Below are 23316 nucleotides of genomic sequence, written 5' to 3'. Positions count from 1 at the left end.
CCGCACACTGCATCAAATTGGTTTGCATGGCTGATGTCCCAGAAAGAAGCCTCTTCTACAGATGATGCACAAGAAAGCCTGCAAACAGTTTGCTGAAGACAAGCAGACTAAGGACATGGATTACTGGAACCATGTCCTGTGGTCTCATGAGACCAAGATAAACGTATTTAGTTCAGATGGTGTCAAGCGTGTGTGGCGGGTGGAGTGCAAAGACAAGTGTGTCTTGCCTTCATTTAAGCATGGTGGTGGGAGTGTCATGGTCTGGGGCTGCATGAGTGCTCCTGGCATTGGGGAGCTACAGTTCATTGAGGGAACCATGAATGCCAACATGTACTGCGACTGACTGAAGCAGGGCAAGATCCCCTCCCTTCAGAGACTGGGCCGCAAGGCAGAATTCCAACATAACAATCCCAAACACACCTCCAAGACGACTACTGCCTTGCTAAAGAAGCTGAGGGTAAAGGTAATGGACTGGCCAAGTATGTCTCCAGACCTAAACCCTATTGAGCACATGTGAGGCATCTTCAAAACGGAAGGTGGTGGAGCGCAAGGTCTCCAACATTCACCAGCTCTGTGATGTAGTCATGGAGGAGTGGAAGAGGACTCCAGTGGAAATATGTGAAGCTCTGGTGAGTGCTGGAAAATAATGTTGGCCACTCAAAAATATTGACACTTTGGGCCCAATTTGGACATTTTCACTTAGGGGTGTACTGCCAGTAGTTTAGTCATTAATGGCTGTGTGTGAGTTATTTTGAGGTGACAGAAAATATACACGGTTAAACACAAGCTGTATACTCGCTAAACATTGTAGCAAAGTGCCATTTCTTCAGTGTTGTCACATGAAAACATGTACTATATTTTCAAAAATGTAAGGGGTGCTGATGGCCTCTCATTTCTTGAGGCCCTAAAATACCAGGACAGGAAAAATGTTTTTGTTTTTTTAACACTAGCATTGCATACAAAGGTGATGATCACTGTCATAAGCAATCATTTTTATGGATGACATTCATTCATAACCATTATGTATTAGGATAGCAGTTATTGGCCACAGCTATCACATGAAACAGTGCACTATGATTGGCCCTGTCTGTTCCATGTGATCCCTGTGACCAATCACACAAATCACAATGCTGCACAACAAATGGCTATATATAACAGCCATTCATGGTGTACAACTGTCATGTGGTCGCTGCGATTGGTCACATAGATCACAAGATACCGGAATTGGCTCGGTACACTGATCTGTCATCCGCTGTGTGTTCGGTGGACACAGTGGGTGACAGATCAAGTTGCAGTGCAGCTGACATTTTCAAATTTTTCCCTAAAAAGACACTTTAAAAGATGTCCGACTTTGTTCCCTTCGATTGATGTGACTAGTAGTTTAAATCAGTAAAAAGCAGTCCTTGTCACAGGAAAATGTTCTTTGCCTGAAAAATTTAAAATGAATGCAGCCACCACATCTAGAAAGACAGGTAAGTTTTAATATACTGAATTACATTTTTGTTTTTGGGTTTATAAACACATTAGTATCATTGCACTTTCATTAAAATGCAGAGAACTACACTCTAAAAATTGTCTACTTGTTATTTTTGGAGACCTATCCATTTCTAACCATGAGACATGCATACTATGAATTGTTTATTTTTATGCTAAAAAGACCCTCCTGCTAACACGGAAAGGCTCTTCACCTCCCACTACTACCTTGTGGTTGCAATTGATTAACGCTCACCTCCCGCTCTATAAGCGTACTTTTGAACTTCGCAAAAAGTGTTGTTTGATGCTATTTGGGACTGTTTGGGACTGTTGGATATTATTCAGTGGCGTAACTAGAACCTTCAGGGCCCGATGCAAAAAAAAGATGAAGGGCCCCCCTGAACCCCAGGCAGGGCCCTTCCCTCCGAGTCCGGCGGTGGAACTCCAGGGCGTGGTCACAGGTATGACCTTTGGGAGCCCTGGAGTTCCACCACTGGTATCAGTAGTTTTTTTTTATTATTTTTTATTTTTAGGTGCCCCATTGGGGGACTGTCCCTAGGCAGGATGGGGTCCCTGTCCCCAGAAGAGATGAGGTCCTTTTCTCCAGGGCAGATGAAGTTACTGCCCCCAGGTGAGAAGGGGTCCCTGTCCCCAGGGGAGGTGGGGGTCCTTGTCCCCACGTGAGAAGGGGTCCCTGTCCCCACGTGAGAAGGGGTCCCTGTCCCCAGGGGGAGATGGAGGGGGTATGTAATGGTGTGTGGGGGATGGGGTCCTCTCACTCACCATGACCAAGCTGTAGGCCGCGCACTCATCCATGTTGGCCTTGGCTCCATCCAGTGTGCTGGACAAGCGATCAGCATATCTCCCAGAAAGACCTTTCATCATCTGTGTATTATGGGGGAGGAGGGGGGCTGGCAGACAAGCCTGCAGTGTCCTCCGGGGAGCCGACTCTCATAGGGCTGCACTGCATCTGTGTGCTTAAAGTTTGTTTACCTGGGAGAAGTATGCAGTGCAGTGTGGGCCGGACTCAGGGGGGGGGGGGGGCGGGACTCTGGCTGGGGAAAACAGACATCGGACTGAGCGGCAATGCATGGAGCAGGAGAGGGGTACTCCGAGTAGCCGGCCGAGGACACAGGTCATGCGGGGAATGCACAACTAAAGAGCAGCCAGTGCGATAGTCGAGCATGGAGCTCTGCTAGTCACCCTCCAGCCACCCGTGTGCATGGTGCACTGGTACCCCTAGTTGCCTATGCTGCTGCCGGCCATATGTAGAGGGGGCTGCATGGGCCCCTTGCATCACAGGGCCCAGTTGCGGTCGCGACTGCTGCACCCCCTATAGTTACGCCCCCGATATTATTACTTATGAGTGATTTCACATTACTAAACTTTATGACCTGCTGCTTGACCTGACCATAATACCCAGTGTACTGTTTGTAGCATCCTTCTCTTTGTTCTCTATTAAATATCGATAAATAACTCATGGACTTTTTTTTCTGTATTATTAATCAGCTTGCAGAGATTTTACTGGCCTTGCACAGGGACATTTTTCCATGCTTGTTTACTGTCGTATTTGTTTGAATACTTTTGCATCATACAATAATGAAACAGAAGTAGTGTGCATCTGACAGGAGCATAAAGAAAGACTTCTTTACAATATAGGCTAGGAATATTTTCAGTTGACTTCCCCTGTAGCTAGTTCCAACAACCTAGCAACAACAAACTAACTTCTTAGTAGACTGCTTCAAAAACAGTTCTGAAGAGTCTTTAACCACTTAATGGCCGTAAGGATTTACCCCCTTAATGACCAGGCCATTCTTTGCAATTTGGCACTGCGTTGCTTTAACTGGCAATTGCACGGTCGTGCAATGCTGTATCCAAACACAAATAGAGCTTTCTTTTGGTGGTGTTTGATTACCTCTGCGGTTTTTCAATTTTTTGCGTTATAAATAAAAAAAGAGCAACAATTTTGAAAAGAAAAAAAAAAAAAAGTTTTATTTTGTTATAATAAATATTCCCAAAAAAATATATAAAAAGGGTCGAATTTCTTCCTCAGTTTAGGCCAATATGTATTCTTCTACATATTTTTGGTTAAAAACAAAAAAAACAAAGCCCCCACCAAAAAAATGCAATAAGCATATATTGATTGGTTTGCGCAAAAGTTATAGTGTCTACAAAATAGGGAATAGATGTTATGGCTTTTTTTTTTTTTTTTTTTTTTAGTAATGGCGGCAATCTGCAATTTTTTGCAGGACTGTGACAGTGCGGCGGACTGATCTGACACTTTTTTGGGACCAGTGACATTTATACAGCGATCTGTGCTATAAAAATGCACCGATTACTGTATAAATGTTACTGGCAGGGAAGGGGTTAACACCAGGGGCGATCAAAGGGTTAAATGTGTTCCTTGGGAGGTGTTTCTAACTGTATGGGGGCTGGGCTGACTGGGGGAGAGAGAGAGCGCACTGTTCCTAATCACTATCACAATCACTCAGCTACCCTGTTAGAACGGGGATCCGCCGTGTTTACACTGGAATATCACTATTCTGCCAGTGTGTGGAGTGATTGTGGGTGGCCGGTGGACATCGCTTCCACCAACCACAAGCATGGGCTCCTGGGGGGCTGCACGCGCCTGCTATATCTATTACACAAAGCGACGTACAATGACGACGATTCGCGTAATAGAGCCAAGCTGCCGTAATACAACTGCGGAGGCTGGTCTTTAAGTGGTTAAAAGAAAAAATATATAACTGGCTAACAATATTTATAAGAAAGAACACTATAGTTTGTTGATCCAAAGTGTATGCAATTGCCTTAGGGGATCGGGGAGTAATCTTTTCAATGTTGGATTAAATTGAATCACCCTCCATCTGGATCAACAGCGGGTTTAGGGTTCTAAACATACAGGTTTTTAAAATGCCCCCGTCACTACGGGGTCACCTTTAAGAGAAGGCTAGTCCTGTAAAAGAAGCCCATCCATACTCGAAATGCTGCCGCTTCATTGTTCCCCAGGTGCTCCAGGTAGCTCTTTTCCAAGTGCCGGCATACCTGTTCCCTCTGCTGCAAACGCTCCGCTTTAAAGAGGCTAATACCGGGTCCAATTGAGACAATTAAACTGCTTGAGTTTAAAAAAAGATATAATGATGTATTAACGTGGTAATAAACTAGAAAGCAAATGTTTATTACAGTATATTGCAGATTACCATTTAGATATATAGGCTGCAATAGTTTTCTTTCTTTCTTTCTTCTTTTTTGTTTTCTTCTGGTGATCCAGCCAGAAAGTCTGTTTTTCAAAATAATACTATCAGTTACAGAGATTAAACAAACCATTTAACACTAGCAGGGGTGCTTAAAATGATCAGCTGTTCTTTATGTAAAACCTTTATCCCAAAAGGAAAAAAAAAAAAAAAAAAAAGTTGCTGTAACTGTGTTTGACTTCAACAAAGTTAGACCCCTTTCACACTGGGGCCGCCCGTGCGTTAGCATTAAAGCGCTGCTCTTTTTAGCAGCGCTTTGTGGCCACTAGTGTGGTGCTTTAAACCCCAAAGAAGAGGTTAAAAACGCCTGTCTTGCGGCGCTTCAAAAATGATGCCCATTCATCTCAATGGGCACGGTGTTTTGGGAGAGTTGTATACAGCGCTCCCAAACCGCCGCAAAGATGCTGCTTGTAGGACTTTTCCTAACATTCCGCAAGCTTCCATGCCCGTGAAAGCACTTGGGCGGCATGGGAGGCAGTTTTCAGGTGCCATTTCTATTGCTAAACCGCCCTAAAACTGCCTCAGTGTGAAAGGGGTCTTAGTGCATTTAAATCTGCTAGTCCATCTAACATTCCCATTCCCTCAGATGGAAAATGCTGCTATCCAAAGGTGCTGCTGTGCTCCTTCATCCAGAGTGGGAGCACAATACAGGAGGTGTGTTACTGGCCAGATCACCAGGTGAAAACAGGGGAAAAAAAAAGAAAGAAAAGAAAACAAATGCAGCTACTACATCCAAGGATTGGTAAGCTGCAATATACTGTAGTACATTTTTGGTTTTGGGTTTAATACTGCTTTAAATGACTACAGAGCTGAATTTGTACCTTTTATATTTGCCTAGTGCTCAGCTTTAAGCATTCCGAATTTTTGTGGGGGTGAGCTGGGCTTGTGCTTTGAAAAATCATTTACGGTTATATTTACATACCGTTAATACGATGACAGAAGGCTAATTAGAGAAACTTCACTGGCTTTGAGGATTTGGATGAACGACATTCTATGAAATTTTATTTTCGAGAGACACACGACACCAGAGGTTCCTCACATGCCACAGCAAGCATCTAAATATACGTCGCAAACATCAAAACGGAGACAAATATGGAACCCCCTGAAAGCATTAACCTTGTAGTCATGCGACTAGTCACATGACTTCCCTGCAACAAAAGGCCGCATTATTTGAAGAGAGAATTGTTCTTGTTGCCCATTGCAATGAATGGCTTTCCTGTCTGCATTGCAGTATGCAACAACATGATTGGTTGCTATGGACAGCAGGAATTGTGCTTCCTTCAGACTTATAGACCACACAAAGTACCACCAGTGTGCAGTCTCTAGCGATTGCCTACAGTGGAATTCCAAACAGATATATATATAAAAAAAAAAAAAAACATTACTGAATGTAACTATGTAGTCACAATTAACAGTTTTTTTTTTTTAAAGTGATTCTCATTTGGATTTGATGCCAGCCTCCTGTACAGCAGCACTCCAACTGGAGGAGGGTGGGGCAGCATTTGGAGCCAATCAAGAGAAGTACAGTGAGCAGAGGGATTAGCTGTTCATTAAAGCAGGCCATAGATTATTGTATTTTGTTTGGTTGCAGGAAAGAAAATAGCTTGATTTATAAACACAGTCAGTTTCACAGAGCTAGCGTTCTTCCGGCGGGGGGGGGGGGGGGGGGGGCGGTTGAACACAATAATTATTGCTAGCAGCTAAAGCCACTGGCAATAATTGTGTGCTAGAAATCTAACATGCATGCTGGTTGTACCCAGGGCTGGGAAAGGACAAGGGGTGGGCAGGAGGGGAAGCTGCGTGTATATCTGTGTGTGGGGGGGCTCCATAAGGAGATTGGGGGGGGGAGGGGACTTGTGTTGGGAGGGGGGAAGAGGATTTGTGCTAGGAGGGGCAATTTGTGCTAAAAAGAGGTATCACTATAGGTAATAGATGGCTGAGTGAACAGTCACAAAAAGCTGCAGCTGTCGAAAGCCTGTCATTGCAGTGTGCATCTCAATGGCTGCAGCTATCTGCACAGGTGTCAATCCCAGCCACAGGAATAAGTAGCTTCTTGTCACTGGGATACGCAGCATGGCTTAACACCCATGTGAATAGGGCCTAACTGCAGCAAAGGAAAGACAGATCTCGCTGTACATATAGAAAGGGCTTTTGTAAACCTCAGGGACCCCCCTTGGAAGCTCTGTTAATCAGCTATTATAACATATTCACCGAGCAGATTGTTTAACATCACCATATACCACCACAGAGAAAATGCCCCGTTAACTTCATAAAACGATTGCTTTTCCAAAGAACCTCAAAATCGTGTGCGTGTGTGTGTGTGTGTGCGTGTTAAAGCGGAATTCCAGGCAAAAAGAGAACTCAGTCTCAAACAAATGACCACCCCCTACCTTTTTTTTCTCCAATTTTTTCCTTTGGGACTCCCATCCTATGTCGCTGCGGTGAGGTATGTCACTTCTGTGGTTGCATCCATCTCTCCTCCTTCCCCCTGCTGCCTTCTGGGACCTGCGTGTGTCCCAGAAGATGACAGGACCATTCGGAAAGCCCCGCGTGACTTGCGCATGCGCAGTATAAAACCGGCTGTGAAGCCTAAACTGCCAGTTTCCCTTACTTACAATGCTGGCGCCTGCACGCGAAACCGATAGATGGATCACCTTGTGGTGCTGACACCGCGGGCTCCCTGGACAGGTAAGTGTCCTTATATTAAAAGTCAGCAGCTACAGTATTTGTAGCCGTTGACATTGATATATAATTTTTTTTCCCCAGGCTGGAACTCCTCTTTAAGTGGGCAGGTTTTATACTTTCATCTTGCAAGAACAGCCATGTAAAAGTCATGGCACAGAATACAGACCAGGAAGTCCATGAAACATATGGTATTGGCTTTCAGTGCTGATAGTTTTTAGCATTAAAGTGGAGGTCCACCTTAAAAAAATAAAAAATTAAAAAAAAAATCAGCAGCTACAAATACTGCAGCTGCTGACTTTTAATAAATGGACACTTACCGGGCGGGCATCTGCGGCTAGCTATTCCCGGAAGTGGGTGCAGATACCTGGATTATACAGGTATCTTCACCCCCCCCCCGAAAGGTGCCAATTGTGGCACTGGGAGGGGGGGGGGGATCCGATGAGCGGAAGTTTCACTTTAGGGTGGAACTTCGCTTTAAGCTTCCAGTGCCAAAATCAAACGAAAAAGAAAACACAAAAACTTCACCTACGCTAGAATGGCAGTTCTGGCAACAATTTCCACACACTTGAGGGGAAAATTCACACCTTATTTCTGGGACAGAAAGTGAAAGGAAAGCAACCCCTCACAGAAAACTGTAAAACTGACAGATTGCAATCCTTCCCTATTTATGGTCTATATGCGATACGATATCGGCCAAAAGTGCACAGGACCCTTTTTTTGGTCCGCACCAGAGTCAGATGTGTTAAGCTAAAATAAAATGATTTAAAGTAAAACTATAGGACAAACTTTTGGATAGAGTGAGTGAGGGTCATAACCCCTGTCAGTTTACTTTTTTGGCTATCTGACCCATTGAGATCTCCTCTCACTTCTTGCCCATTAGCCAAAACAGGAAGTGAGAGGAAATTCCTGCAAATTAAAAATCCCCTGGGCCCCCCCCCCCCCAGGTCACAGGAACTAGTGTCCCCATTGGAAGGTTTCTATCACATTTCTGGGGACAACCAAAAATTTGGGAATTCTCCCGATTGCACAGACAGCGATAAAAACCTGAAAGGTATTCTAATCCATCGCCTGGCTTCAAAATTTTTTTAAAGTTTTGCCTTTAGTTATACTTTAATACTACTCAATACTACTTTGACCGACTAAACACTTACCATAACCGCTATGTTTATATACCTAACCAAAATCCTAACAATGAAGGTGCGGAGCTGCATTTATCTTCTTCTGCGCCTACGGTACCATACTATTTTCTGTACTGTTTCAAGTTATAAAAAAAAATTGGTTCTGTTGTTGAAATTAACGGATTCATAGTTCTTGGATGCAATAGATATTGAAGGAGGCTTGCTGAAATCGTGAATCCTACAGAACTTAGAACTTTTATCTTTTTAATGAGGGCCTGTACTGTGGAAGCTGTGGATAATAAAGGCAAGCAGAGGAGAAGTTATCTTGGTAAAGGAGCAGAGCTGTGGACAATAAGAGGAAAGCAGAGGAGAAGTTATCTTGGTAAAGAAGCAGAGCTTCGCTTTCCATGCTAGAGCTGCTCTCTGATGACTGGTGAGCAGATGATTGGTGACATAAATGATCAAAAAGCAGTAGGCGAGGTTAAGAAAGCACAGATCCACAGAATGGATGGAGAAGCAGGGTGATCCTTGCTCTGCAGATCCTCTGGTACAGCTTCCTCTCCAGCATGGCCAACAGTTAGCAGCACAGTAGTGACATCACTAACTCACTCCAAATCACAAGATTATCGCTCAGACAGCAGTGCCTTAGATCTCGCACTGCAGCTATAAAGCTATGAGGCTGCAGAACACTAGGACATGTTCTGCTGGTTTCCAGTAGGAAATCAATACACAAATATTAGAACCCTACACCCCACTATAAAAGTGACCCCTAACTCAAAACAAATTATTGTGCAAACCGCGTAATAAATTCTCTCGCCATCATGCTGCTGTGCGGGAAAAATTAAAACAAAATCAAAAGACAAAATGTACATTTTTTAGGGTAGGCACAATTAACATTTCTAGAAGCAGTAGGAGCTCTAGCAATTCTATGTTCCCCATAAGATAGCAAATCATCTTTGAGTTCAGGTCCGCTTTAATATCAGAAAGTTCCAGGAAGGGTTTAGATAAATCTACAGGTAAAACAGGAAAATCCCTTTAAATAAAATAAACTAAATCTGCCTTGAAATATTAGATACTGGCTGGAAATGCACGCACCGTCAACTCTCCCCCTAAGCAGGGTGGGCCAAGGAGTGTTGGCCAGAATAGTGAAGATGCCTACAAAAATATCAATGATCCCCAATCTGACTGTAAGAGGCTGGATTGGGCGCATGCCGTCTAACTCCTAAAGGGAATCATTGCAAACCGTGAACTGTGTAATAAATGATGACGGCTTTGAAAAACAGATTTAATGTAACAAATCCCTTTGCATTTAAGGCTGGACTGGAACACACTGCAAAGCAAAAAGGATTATCCAGGTCCAGTGAGTTCCTTTTAGTTTGGATCTGGGAAGTGTTGCCAAATGACTGGAATTGTCATGCCGACCATTTTTTTTTTTCATAGTACTTAGTAAAAGCTGCTGGCTGTATTTAGGAGTGCCCCAGCAGCACTTCAATTTATAGAGCAGCAGAGAGCAGATGACACGCCAAATAGAGACACAGATAAATATAGATGTGTGTTCATTTTGTTATGTGCTGATATATATTCACGTCACAGGGTTAGGCTGTTTACAACACTTGTGCCTTAAAGAAACATATAGTAGATGGCTTTGGGAACTAATGCTGCTTAAAGTGAACATGTGGAAACGCGCTATAATACAAAAGAGCAGTGCAAGCAGGCCCTGAGAACAGTTTTGTTTATGGTTCGTACATGGCGCTCCATCGATCTGGGCATCAGCCTCAACTTCAGCTCAGATTTAAGGCTCGGCCACATGCCCCGGCCTGCCCCACAGTCCAATACCAGGGTACAGCAATCAAAAACAGCATATTCACTGAATTGTTGGACATCTGGAAGACATGGTGGGGCTTTTGCTGGGCCTACGAGGACTGTGCAGCAAAAATGAACGGCCTGTTGAGGGCACAAGAAACAATGTGAAGGCATTTGCTGAAACATTTTAGGAACTTCTTTTTAGGAACCTCTGGAAATGGAGTTAGTATCTACACATAATTAAATTCACATAACAAGGTGACGTAAAAGCTCAACCCCAGACATCAAATACAAATGACATTTAGAAAACACTGCTATTCTGCTAATATCAAAGTCCAATCAATTATTGAACTTAATTTTTAGGCGTTCCAAAATGAGAATGTAGTCTTTAGGCAACTAAATTTGTGGAGAGTAAACCTCTCAGTACATAATACTTCATGCTGAACGCCGTACAGTATGAAACAGTGGAGGGAATATTTTTTATATCAGGGGACTGCATTAAAAACACAGCTGCATAAAAAAAACACACGTTTTGGTCCGTTCGCGCCAAATTCGTGTGGCTCACGGCCCACAATGCACTGGGATGGCGCAGTGCATTGCTGACTCATGATTGGCCAAGCATGCATTGTGACCCCGCATGCTTTGCCAATCGCAGCGCCAGCAGCAAGGAGAGCCATGATTGGCCACAGGCAGGATGCCTGTGGCCAATTTATAGCTCAGGCTGTGTAGTGCACGCCCCACACTATATAAGGCCGCCAGCGCGGCGGCCTTGTGTAGTGTGTTGGCATCTGAAACAGTGGGTGTTCTGTGTACCTTCAACACAGTACACACCGATCGTTTTCGGCCGATTTTCGATCTTGCTGTTGTGTAGTGGTTGTTGTCTGCGTGCCCTGACCGCACTATACACCACTATATTCACCTCACCTATATAGCTAGTGATCTATCTTTTATAATAGAGCTTGCAGTCAGTAGTGTTAGGAGCTTGTGCGTGCTGTCTGCGTGCTCTGTACCCAGTACATACCGCTATATCCACCTACATAGCTCTTCTCTATTTGAGCCCACTTGCCATCTGCAGGAGTTATTGGAAGTTGTGTGTGCCTCCAGCACAGCACAGTATAGATCTGTATATACCCCTTTATCTCTGGTGTTCTATAATAAAGGCATCTGCAGGAGTTAGTGGGTGTTGTGTGAATCTAGCACAATATACACTACCCAACTGCTTTTTTACCCAACTCCCTTCAGGCCATTACCATGTCTGGAAGGCCAGCAAGGAGAGGCAGACAGACACGAGCCGATAAAAGAGGGCAAGCAGGCTCTGTGTCTAGAGACAACAGTGATGGTCGTGGACGCGGTGCATTGTCATCAGCACGTGGCCATGGGACACGCTTGTCCTTTTCGGCAGCTGGACATGTTGAGCCGCAACATGCCAACGACTTGGTAGAGTGGATGACCAAGCCCTCTTCATCCTACTCATCCTCTTTCACCCAGTCTCAGGGTACTAGCAAAGCAGCTGCCAATGCATCGTCTTCCCTCCTCTCAATGTCATCATCAGTGACTCCTTCCCTAGACCCACCACGTCCTCCTGAGGAGTCTCCTGAACTCTTTGAGCACAGTGTTGGGTACATGCTCCAGGAGGATGCCCAGTGTTTTGTAGCCTCTGATAATGACACTCAGCTAGAGGAAGGCAGTAGCGTGAATGCAGAGAGAGGGGATGCTCAAGAAGGACAGCAATCTGGCAGTCATGTTCCACAAGCTGCAGCATACTGCCAGGTTTGCTACAGCGAGGAAGAGGGAGGGGATGAGGAGGGCACTGACTCCATGTGGGTGCCTGGTAGGAGAGAGGGGGAGGAGGAGGAGGAGGAGGAGGCACATGTCCAACGAGGCAGGATGCCCTCCGGGGGCCAGCTTAGGGGCAGCACACCGACTGAATCACACCGCAGAGCTCCGCCTGTGCAGGGGGCGCTGCCTCTGCACGTTATTCTAAAAGTTCTTTGGTGTGGGCCTTTTTTGAGACGAGTGCATCAGATCGCACCTCTGCTATTTGCAACATATGTCTCAAGCGTATCTCGCGTGGCCAAAACATCAGCCGCTTGGGCACCACATGCTTGACCAGACATATGTTGACCTGCCATGCAGCTCGTTGGCAAGCGTACCTCAAAGACCCACACCAAAGAACAAAGCGGCCCTCTCCTTGCTCCTTATCAGCTGGCATCTCCAACCCCACTAGACCTTCAGTCCTCTCTGAAACCTGCTCTGAGAGGAATGAAGGTGTAGAATTAGGTGGGTCAAAGCCAAGTGTTTCCGGGCACTCTGCTAGCAGTACACCCACGTCCGATTATAGCAGGCAAATGTCCCTGCCCCAGCTGCTGGACCGGTGAAAGAAGTTCACTCCCAGCCATCCACATGCCCAGCGGTTGAATGCTAGCTTGGCTAAATTGCTAGCACTTCAACTGCTGCCTTTTCAGTTGGTAGACTCGGCCCCCTTCCGTGAGTTTGTACAATGTGCGGTTCCTCAGTGGCAGGTCCCCAAACGCCACTTTTTCTCACGGAAGGCGATTCCGGCTCTCTACCGGCATGTGGAAGGCAATGTCCTTGCCTCGCTGGACAGGGCGGTCAGCGGTAAGGTGCATATTACCGCTGACTCATGGTCCAGCACGTTACCTGTCTTTCACAGCCCATTGGGTCACTCTTCTGGCAGCTGGGAAGGATGCAGGACAAGGTGCAGTAGTGTTGGAGGTTGTTCCGCCACCACGCCTCCAAAATGCTACTATTGGTTGTGACACACCTCTCTCCTCCACCCCCTCCTCTTCTTCTTCCTCCATGGCCTCTTCCAGTGCTCTGTCCTCAGAACCAGCGGTGCTCCGTAGGCGTTCCAGGGGCTACGCAAGTACGCAGGCAAAACGATGCCATGCCGTGCTTGCGCTGGTTTGTTTGGGGGACAGGAGTCACACTGGGGCGGATGTTTTGTCAGCTCTGCAGGGGCAGGCCGAGAGGTGGTTGACGCCACGCCAGCTTAAGCCAGGAATGGTGGTTTGCGACAATGGCACCAACCTCCTCTCCGCCCTCCGACAGGGACAACTGACCCATGTGCCCTGTGTAGCTCACGTCCTTAACCTGGTGGTGCAGCGGTTCTTGGGCAGGTACCCCGGCTTACAGGATGTCCTGAAGCAGGCCAGGAAAGTCTGTGTACATTTCCGCCGATCATTTAATGCCTGTGCTCGGCTGGCTGAGCTCCAAAAGGAGTTGAACCTGCCCAAGAACCGCCTTATATGTGACATGCCCACCAGGTGGAACTCAACGTTGGCCATGCTGCAGCGGCACGCAGCAGAGGGCCATCAATGAGTACCTGTGCGACTACGGCACCAGGACAGGGTCAGGGGAGCTCGGTTTTTTCTCACCACGCCAGTGGGGCATGATCAGGGATGCATGCACTGTCCTGTCACCGTTTGAGGAGGCCACAAGGATGGTGAGCAGTGACAGTGCATGCATCGGTGACACTGTACCTCTTGGAGCATACGCTGCGTGGAATAATGGACAGGGCACTTAAGGCAGAACAGAGGCAGGAAGAGGAGGACTTCCTTGCCTCTCAAGGCCCCCTTTATCCAGACAGTGTTCCTGCTGTGCCACCCATCACACAGGAAGAGGATGAGGAGGAGGAAGAGGAGGAGGAGGAGGATGATTGTGTCAGCATGGAGGTGGAGGCTGGCACTCAGCATCAGCATCAGCAGTTTTGTAGGGATGATTTACAGTCCCAAGAAACACGTGGACTTGTACGTGGCTGGGAGGAGATAGCTGCGGATCATGTTGTCCTTAGTGACCCAGAGGACTCCGGACCGAATGCCTCAGCTAACCTACGCTGCATGGCCTCCCTGATCCTGCAAAGCCTGCGGAAGGATCCTCGTATTCTTCGGATCAAGGAGAGGGACCATTACTGGCTGGCCACTCTCCTTGATCCACGGTACAAGGGTAAGGTTGCCGACCTTATCTTGCCATCGCAGAGGGAGCAGAGGATGAGACATCTCCGGGAGGCCTTGCAGAAAGGTCTGTGCAATGCGTTCCCAGAGACTGGGAGGTTACAAACTCCTGGTCCTGGACAACATGTTGCTGAGGCATCGGTCAGAAGGAGCGGTGGAGAAGGTGGCCGTCTGACTGATGCTTTCAAACAATTTTTTAGTCCACAGCCCCAAGGTATGATCGGTTCCAGCAACCATCGCCAGCATCTGATTTACATGGTGCAGGAATACCTAGGGGCAAGGTCAGACTTGGACACCTTTCCCACCGAAAATCCTCTGGCTTACTGGGTCTTGAGGATGGATCACTGGCCAGAGCTTGCACAGTATGCAATTGAGCTACTGGCCTGTCCTGCATCCAGCGTTCTTTCGGAACGCACCTTCAGTGCTGCTGGTGGCTTTGTTACCGATCACAGGGAGCGGCCGTCTACCGAATCAGTTGATCGACTGACCTTCATCAAGATGAATCAGTCTTGGATCACCCACAGCTACCAAGCACCTGAAGCTGACGTAACCAAATAATTTTTTTTGAAATATCACATCCCTTCAAGACTGCCTATGCTGATGCTGAGTGACTGTCCTGTTATGTTGATTGTCTATCCTCTTCCTCCTCCGATGATATGTTGGAAGAACATTTCTGGTTCTGGGTGATGCCATCAGCCCAATTTTTCTGCCCCTGTTAAATTTAAGTACAATTTTTGATGCAATGCTTTGCAGCAGGGCTAATTCCTGCAATAAAACAAGAGTATATGGGAGAGGTTGCAGTGTCGTGGCACCAGCACCAGTGCCTAAGGCCCAATTTTTCTGCCCCTGTTTAACAGGGACATGCAATTACAATTCTTGATATAATATTTCACAGGAGGGCCCGTTCCTGTGCCCACCCAGAGTAACTGTGAGGACTTATAGTGTTGTGGCACCAGCACCACAACCACCAAAGGTCAATTTTTCTACCACTGTTCAACAATGGCATGCAATTACAATTCTTGATATAATCGTTCACAGCAGGGCGCTCCAGCGCCCACCAAGAGTCACTTTGAGGGCTTACAATGTTGTGGCAAAACCAACACCTTGTTCCGCCATTTCTGCAGAGCATATAGGGCAGGCCCCTACTTTCAAACATCCAACTTACAAACATCTCCTATTTGCAAACGGAAGGAGACAACAGCAAGTGAGATGAAAAAAGATGGACGACAAAACAAATTATACAGGGGTGATAACCCTTCCCTATGTTTTCCAAAAAGCTTAAAAATATTTTTTTTGACTGGAGCTACACTTTAAAAATGTACCAGTTGAAAATTACAAACAGATTGAACTTAACACAACAAACCTACACAGTCCCTGTCTTGTTTGCACCGCCTGTATACTGCTGTTCTGAGTATATAGGGCCTGGGGGCCACACGCATTTCCTTTTTTTAATATGGGTACAGGGTTCCCCTTAATATGCGTACAAGACCCAAAGGGGCTGGTAATGGGCAGGGAGGGCTACCCATGCCATTTTTCTCAATGATTTTCAACCATATTGCAGGAACCAGATATAACATTAAAACCGCAAGCAGCTTTAAATGACGTTATTTCCGTTAAATGTCATTTTGTGCAGGGACTGTTCTAAACACGGGAAACACGTGGCACTTCACAGGCATACTACAGACACCCCCCAGGCACCATATTTAAAGGAATATTTCACTTTTTTTCCCACTTTAATCGTCATTAAAATCAGTGCTCCCGCCAAAACGGCCGTTTTTAAAACTTTTTTTTGCATTGACCCATGTCCCCTGGGGCAGGAGCCAGGTCCCCAAACCCTTTTTAGGACAGTATCTTGCATATTAGCCGTTAAAATTAGCACTTTTAATTTCGAACGTTCGAGTCCCATAGACTTCAATGGGGTTCTAACGTTCGTACGAATTTGGGGTCCATTCGAAAGTTCTGGTGCGAACCGAACCGGGTGGTGTTCGGCTCATCCCTAATAGGAGGTCAAACCTAAACACTTATGTTTGCAATTTGTATGCAGACAGGTGCTTGCACTACATTTGAAGGTAAATCTAAAGGAAATTGAATAAGAAAATTGCATAATGTATGGCCAGCCTAACTCATTAACATACAACTGGGTTGTGGGAGGAAATCGGTGGAACAAACACAGGGTAAACATAAAAACTCTATGCATACCCTGTTCCTGGCAAGAATTGGACCAAGAATCCCAGTGTGTCCTTTTTACATTTCATGTTTCTAAATAAAAAATAGTTTTTCTTATATTATATGTGGTTCTGCCTTCAAAGTCCATGAGGGGTCGTATTGCATTCTGTGCATAATTTTGGTTTAATGATGCTGGCGGACCAATTTACACTACACTCAGCCCCTGCTCAATTTTTACCAAAAAGTGAAAAGTACTGCCCACCCCCCCCCCCCCCCCCCATTTTGGGGAGAGTGTTACCCCCCCCCTTCAGTACCTGCTCCCACTTCCCCAATTCTCATCTAGGCTATAATGACGTATGTTTGGGATCACCCCTTATCCTTTTTGCCTGTAGCCTTCTAGGTCACGTCACACAACCCAAAAAGCAGCAGGACCAGTCCCACCACAATGCCATACCACGCACATGCACAGTAGGGAGCCAGCTGTGAGTGCGATATCAGGACATCACAGCCGGCCCCAGATGGAAGTGCCAGAGAGCAGAAGTCAGATGAAAAAAAACAAACACTTGAATCTACATGCTGGTGTTTATTTCTTTAGGCTGCATTCACACCTGAGCGCAGCGTTTTCAAGCGTTTTTTGTGGCGTTTTTTACCACAATTCGCGGCATTTTTTACAGCGTTTTTTACAGAGATTTGCCACGATTTGGTGCAGGGCAAAAGGTCACCAACGTTAAAAGAAGAAAAACGCCCAAATCTGCTCAATTTGAGCGACAAAAAAGGGTCCAGAACTTGTTTGAGCTTCAGGCGTTCAGCTTCAGGCGACATGTAGTGGAGATGTGAACCATCTCCATTGAGAATAATATAATTTTTCCCCTCTAGCGTTTTGTAGCTTCAGGCTTCAAGCTACAAAACGCTCATGTGTGAATGGGGTCTAAGAGTCAGCAACAAAAGCACTTGTAGCTGCTGACTTTAAAAAATGTTAAACTGGAGTGAAGTTCCCCCAAAAGCTCCATGGCTTTAGCTGGAAGAGAAAAATAAAATAAACTTCCATCTGCAGAACCACTGTAACATTTACATGGAGGTCTTTACCTCATTCATTGCTTGTGGAAGACAACAGATAACAGTTAATCATTTTCCTACATAATCAAAGCTGGCCATACATGGGTCCATGGATTCCACAGTGGAAATCTCCACTGTCAGAATACACTGATCAGCAGCTGCAGCCGACTTGCTGCAGTTGCTAATCAACAAAAGTTTTTCAGTGTGTCCATTTGACAGACATTGATCTAACGATTGATTTCTGTTGTATAGGGATGGCCAAACACAGTTAGCGATTCAGCTAGTCACTGCTGAACCAGCCAAATTTTGATCTATCTATGACCAGATTAACATCTGCCTGCTCCCCTAAGGGGCTCAGTCTCTCAATGCCCCACAGAGGAGACATCATCTGAGCGTTTCTGGTCACTTACAGCAGTAGATGTCAAGTGTACGATGTCAATCAGTGGCAGCTGGTGAAGTTTAAGTATGGGGGGGGGAATAGGGTATATACATACATAGGTCAGCATTTGGTATACAGCACTCGCACCCCTTCCCCCCCACCCCCCTCGTGGCTCTGACAGGAATGCCCACCCCCCCGATGGCTGGCAGCTCAGACAGCACAACCCCCTCCATGGCTGGTGTGGCTCTGACAACACCCCTGGCGCAGGGCTCTCAGCCCTGATAGCACCCCACCCCACCCCACGGGCTTGCGGCTCCTGACACTGAAAGCACACACCCAGCACCATGAGGGAGGTATAACACTTACCGGGCTGTGGCTCTCCTCCTGTGCGGGTATAACACTTACCGGGCTGTGGCTCTCCTCCTGTGCAGGCAGCAGCGGAGGAGTCCGCTCCTCCAGCTTCCTACGCTCTGTGTCTCCTCTTTTGCCAAAGCACTGGGCATCCAATGAGATCTTCCGGCGCTTTGGCCAATCAGGAAACAGGTCTCACTGACCTGCCTCCTGACTGGCAGGGAGGCACTGTAGCTTGAAAATAGTGAAAATGTATTTGCTATGGTCACACAATTGGGTGGGATCGGGGTGCATTCTCTGTGCCCCAAGCCCACCCTTTTTTTTGAAGCCTATATATTAAATTCATTTGAACTGCCACTATATCAAATTATTTTGGACTATATTATCATATATGATATCTGTACCAGTTTTATTCACTCATTCATCTATGGTTTATATTTATGTATAATTATATAGGTATTGTCAAAATTAGCACTTGCACTGTAGATTGTGTTTTTTGTCTTTGAGCACAGGACATTATATCAGATTGAAGTGAATTAATGTTTGAAATATTAAGAATATATTCAATCATGTATGTATAGGTAGGTAGGTACCTGTTTGATTTAGCACTTTCACTTTGGTAACATATTGGTTGTTTAAGATTTCCAATAGTGACACTTATATATAGCGGTAACACATTATAGTATATTTATTGTCACTTTATATCACTGCCATGTGCACTTTACGCATTGGCATATTTGTTAATATTAGTTATACTCAGCACGGCACAAGTTTATTTTATTTATTTTTATTCCAACACAATTTATGGGAGTGTGTCTGTTGCTAGCAGTTGAAAGAAATTAGGACATTACCCCACACATGAGTAAGAGTAGAAACGCAGTTTAGCTGGGTGTATTGAATGCCACTGTTCTCTTGGACCCAACCCAGTGGGAGTGTTCTCCTGCTGTGCATTGTGGGGGGTGGTATTTAAGGTACCGACGCCACGTGGTTCGGGGTTCCATATTTGATTTTCTGTCTGTTCGGTTCTGTTGGTCCTCCTGACCCAGGCCCCATGGCCCTCCTGGCCTGGGGTGCAGAACCATGCATTCCGAGTCTCGGGGCCGGCTGGCCCGGGGGAACGCAACTGCAGGGACAGGCCCGAGTGGATTTCAGGGCCTATTGATCCAAGGGTGGTCCGGTGCCATCTCATCTGAAGGGAGAGGCCCAGCAACTGAAGAACCCCAGGGGAAGACTCTTCAGGAGAAGGCCGTGCACAAGGCTGGCTTCTCTGAAGGAGCCTGGAGGCTTAATTGAAGGAAGCAACCTGGATCCACACTCATACGGTATCGCTGGATCGGCTGAGAGAACCTGGTACCATATGATAGCTCTTTAAATTTATCTACGGCCTTCAGTAATGCTCAATTGTACATCACAAATCTGTGGCAGAGACTTTGTCAAACACCCTATTGGCTGCTAGGCCTAGTGAGAGGAGGTCTATCCGGGGATTGTAAAATCTAGTTGTGAAACGGTCTCTGAATTTACTATAAGGACCTTTATTTTTGCAACCTAAGTACCTGAACTTACTCCCAACCCTCTACCCTTTATTGAAAGACTCTGTTTCTGTTACAAATAAATAACCCAAAGAAGATTCAGTGTCAGTTTCCACATTCTTTGGGCCATCTACCACGGGAATCCCTTCGGGGGTCAGTGCTACATTTGTTTCTTAGTTTATTAGATTAATAGAGATCTTGGGAGCTACCAATAAGCGGCCTCAAAAAACACAAAAAACCCCCTTCTGCCCCCGTCATAGGAGTCCATGAGTCCGGCATCCTAAAAGGGGCTGGGCGCATGGATAGAGGGGTGGCGGCAGGGATGGGGGGGGGCAGCGCCTGTGAGCCCACAAAGCACGGGCTGCCACTGATGTCAATCAAGACTTATATGAAGACATATAAGATCACCTGTTTTCTGAACAAGGTGAAAGCAACTATGGGGCAAATGCTTATTTTGGCGGTCAAGCATGGGTGATAAGCCTCTACTTCAAAACTATGGCAAAGCCATGTGATCTGCTGAGGTTTTAACTCAACAGAGACAGCCATACATGTGGAAAATCTCCCTGTTCAATAATAATTGGCTTTGTCTGCCATTATTATCACTCTCTAAAAGAGCAGAACCTCCAAGCAATACTTGAAATTGGGACTGTGACCTACCAAACTATCCATTCTGCAACAATGTTTACACAACTACACTTGTCCATATTCTATGGAATGCCATTTCTTCATATCCACGTACGAATATAATCTACAATTACTACGCATAGGATAGTGTACCTTTTACCATACAAAGTTTGATTGATCGAGGAGCATGATACACGTTTCACATGTATGATACACTTCGCTGATAGGGATGGTTCACACCAGCCACGTTAAGCAGCGCTGGGCAGTGTTACCTAATGCAGTCCCAACACAAGAACAAAGTCATGTTGCTTATTTAATATGGCTTCAGTTAACACAAACTTATTGCCTTGGCGTGCAAAAAAAAACACAAAGACACACACAGCATTGCATTTTTGCACAATGCAACACATAAAATTACATAGAAAGAAAAACAATGCAATGAAATATAACAATGCAACTTTCAGTTCTCACTGCACACCAGTGCATGTGTTTTGTGCAAAATAATGCATTGTGTGTTGTGACCTAGCCTAAAGGCAGGCCACAGGTGCATTGAAATTTGGCCAGTTCAGCTGGAACTGGCCAAATTTTGATCCATCTATGGGCAGGCTGGTTGTATTGAATAAGTCAATAAATCGATCAACTGCAGTACAACCAGCCCGTTGGACTTTTTTTTTGTGTAATCGCTGCCAGCGGCTATAGTCAACAGCAGTGATCAATGTCTTCGAACGGTGGGGAAACCTCCCTCTGTCAGAATGCCATGTCACAAAACATGTAGCCCACGCTACCCCCACCAACCTTGCTGATGTTTAGCCTTCTGGTTCCTCTGAGCTCTGGCATACAAGACAACTTGTTGAACAACATCTAGCTGCTCCTGCAGCTGTGGGAAATGGAAGTCGGTGCATTCCTGGCAGACTGTGGCAAAATCTGGACACAATAAAGGAAAAGAAAATTCCAGTTAAGTCCCTTTGGGTATATAAGGATTATTAACAAATACAGAATATAGACAACCACTTTTTTGAAGCAGACTGCCAATAATGAGACAATCATGATTCAACTATTGGTTTGCAGGGGGTAACAAAAAAATATGTAGGGCACCATTGTTGGCCATAAACTTGCCAGGAGTCCTGGCTGAAATAAGACCGTCTATTATGCATGTTTGTTCCGGGTTAGCATCTCAATGTACTGAGGCTAGAAACCTCCATGCAGCCAGTATTTTTTTAGAAGCAGCTTACTGATGGCTGTATTTTGCTTGCTACAGCTTTCCTATAGATGTAAAATATACAGTATGGCCGCCTTTTATCTGTATGGCAGGCAGCTACACATCTTTCAGTGTAACAAGGGTTTTCACCTTGGAGAGATTTCCCTTTGTTGCCACTGTTGTGTGTACAAGAAAGGAGGAGAAGGAATATCTCCCCAATGGGACACAAAAGACAAAATAAAGTAACCAAAACAGAGCTTTTAACAATTCATAAGCATTTCCAAAACTAGATAAAAAGCTTTGGCTTTAGATGTAATTTAACACTGAGTGTCTGATATTAATAATTTCCTCGCCATAAGAATAACTGATAATGTCAGCTTTTTGAAATTAGGGTCAAATTTTTTTTTTTTTTTAAATGTATTCAAGATTGTTACCTGCTTTTGTTCTGTAGATGCTGAAAATCTACCCAATGCGATTGTTGATTTAAAAAAAAAAAAAAAATGATTGGCAAGGAGAGGGGTCTGGGGTTCACAAAATCAGTCTTGACGTTATAAAAAGCATAACACTCCTGACGTACCTTAACTACTTCAGCCCCAGAAGATTTGACCCCCTTCCTGAAAAGAGCATTTTTTTGCGATTCGGCGCTGCGACGCTCTACCCAAACAAAATTGACGTCTTTTTTTTCCCCCCACAAATAGAGCTTTCTTTTGGTGGCTTTTGATCACCCCTGTGTTTTTTATTTTTTGTGCTACAAACAAAAAAAAGAGCGACAATTTTGGGGGGGGGGGAGCTATATTTGTTACTTGTTTGCTATAATAAATATCTCCCCCCCCCCCCCCCCAAAAAAAAAAAAAAAAAAAATATATATATAATTTTTTTTCCTCAGTTTAGGCCCATGTGTATTCTTCTACATATTTTTGGTGGAAAAAAAAAAAAAAGCAATAAACGTTTGTTGATTGGTTTGCGCAAACATTATAGCGTCTGCAAAATAGGGGATAGTTTTATGGCATTTTAATTATTATTATTATTATTTATTTTTTATTAGTAATGGTGGCGATCTGCGATTTTTATCATGACTTTGACATTATGGCGGGCACATCGGACACTTTTGACACTATTTTGGGACCATTGTCATTTATACAGCGATCAGTGCTATAAAAAAAAATGCACTGGCAGGAGGGGGGTTTCCACTTACATGGTAGCAGGAGGGGGGTTTCCACTTACATGGTAGCAATCACTGCTCTCGATGACAGGGAGCAGGCATCTCCCCGTTCTACCTCTCCGCACTGCAATTGCGGGCCGCCAGCAAACACGAGTTACCGGGACCCGCGGGCACGCTCCAGTGTCATGCGGCAGGTGCACGCTCGACAGGCAGCAAATTTAAAGGGATGTACAGGTACACCCATTTGCTGCCTGTGCCATTCTGCCAACGTACATCTGTGTGCGGCGGTCAGCAAGCTGTTAAAAAGTGTACCTACCAGTGCAATAAACCCAAGCCTGAGTTTCATACCTTCAATAGCTCACGACTTCAATGAAATGCTAGAAAAAGGTTGGAGTTGTTACACTTTTCAAAAATAGGAATTAAAGTTAAAGATAGCTAAAACAAATATAAACCCAAATACAGCTTACCAGTACCTAAATGTGGTGGTTGCATTATTTTCCTTTTTTTAATGCTTTTTTTCCCCACGTGATGACCAACAGTAACA

The 23316-nt window shown here is 45.3% G+C and overlaps 1 protein-coding gene across 3 annotated transcripts in view; it reads right to left on the bottom strand.

The window, feature by feature from the left end:
* FERRY3 (FERRY endosomal RAB5 effector complex subunit 3) overlaps nt 1-23316 on the bottom strand; it is a 119438-nt gene that overhangs the window by 57919 nt on the left and 38203 nt on the right. For all 3 annotated transcript variants that reach the window (XM_077468504.1, XM_077468503.1, XM_077468505.1), the window contains one exon: nt 21208-21336. In XM_077468504.1, the coding sequence (XP_077324630.1) occupies nt 21208-21336 (129 nt within the window). The remainder of the gene's footprint in view (nt 1-21207; nt 21337-23316) is intronic.

This window comes from Lithobates pipiens, unplaced genomic scaffold (genome assembly GCF_037356315.1).
Source record: "Lithobates pipiens isolate NorthernLeopardFrog02 unplaced genomic scaffold, aLitPip1_a1.2 Scaffold_8, whole genome shotgun sequence".
Lineage (NCBI taxonomy): Eukaryota > Metazoa > Chordata > Amphibia > Anura > Ranidae > Lithobates > Lithobates pipiens.
The sequence above is the reverse complement of the archived record's forward strand: the minus strand, read 5'-3'. Positions and strand labels throughout refer to the sequence as shown.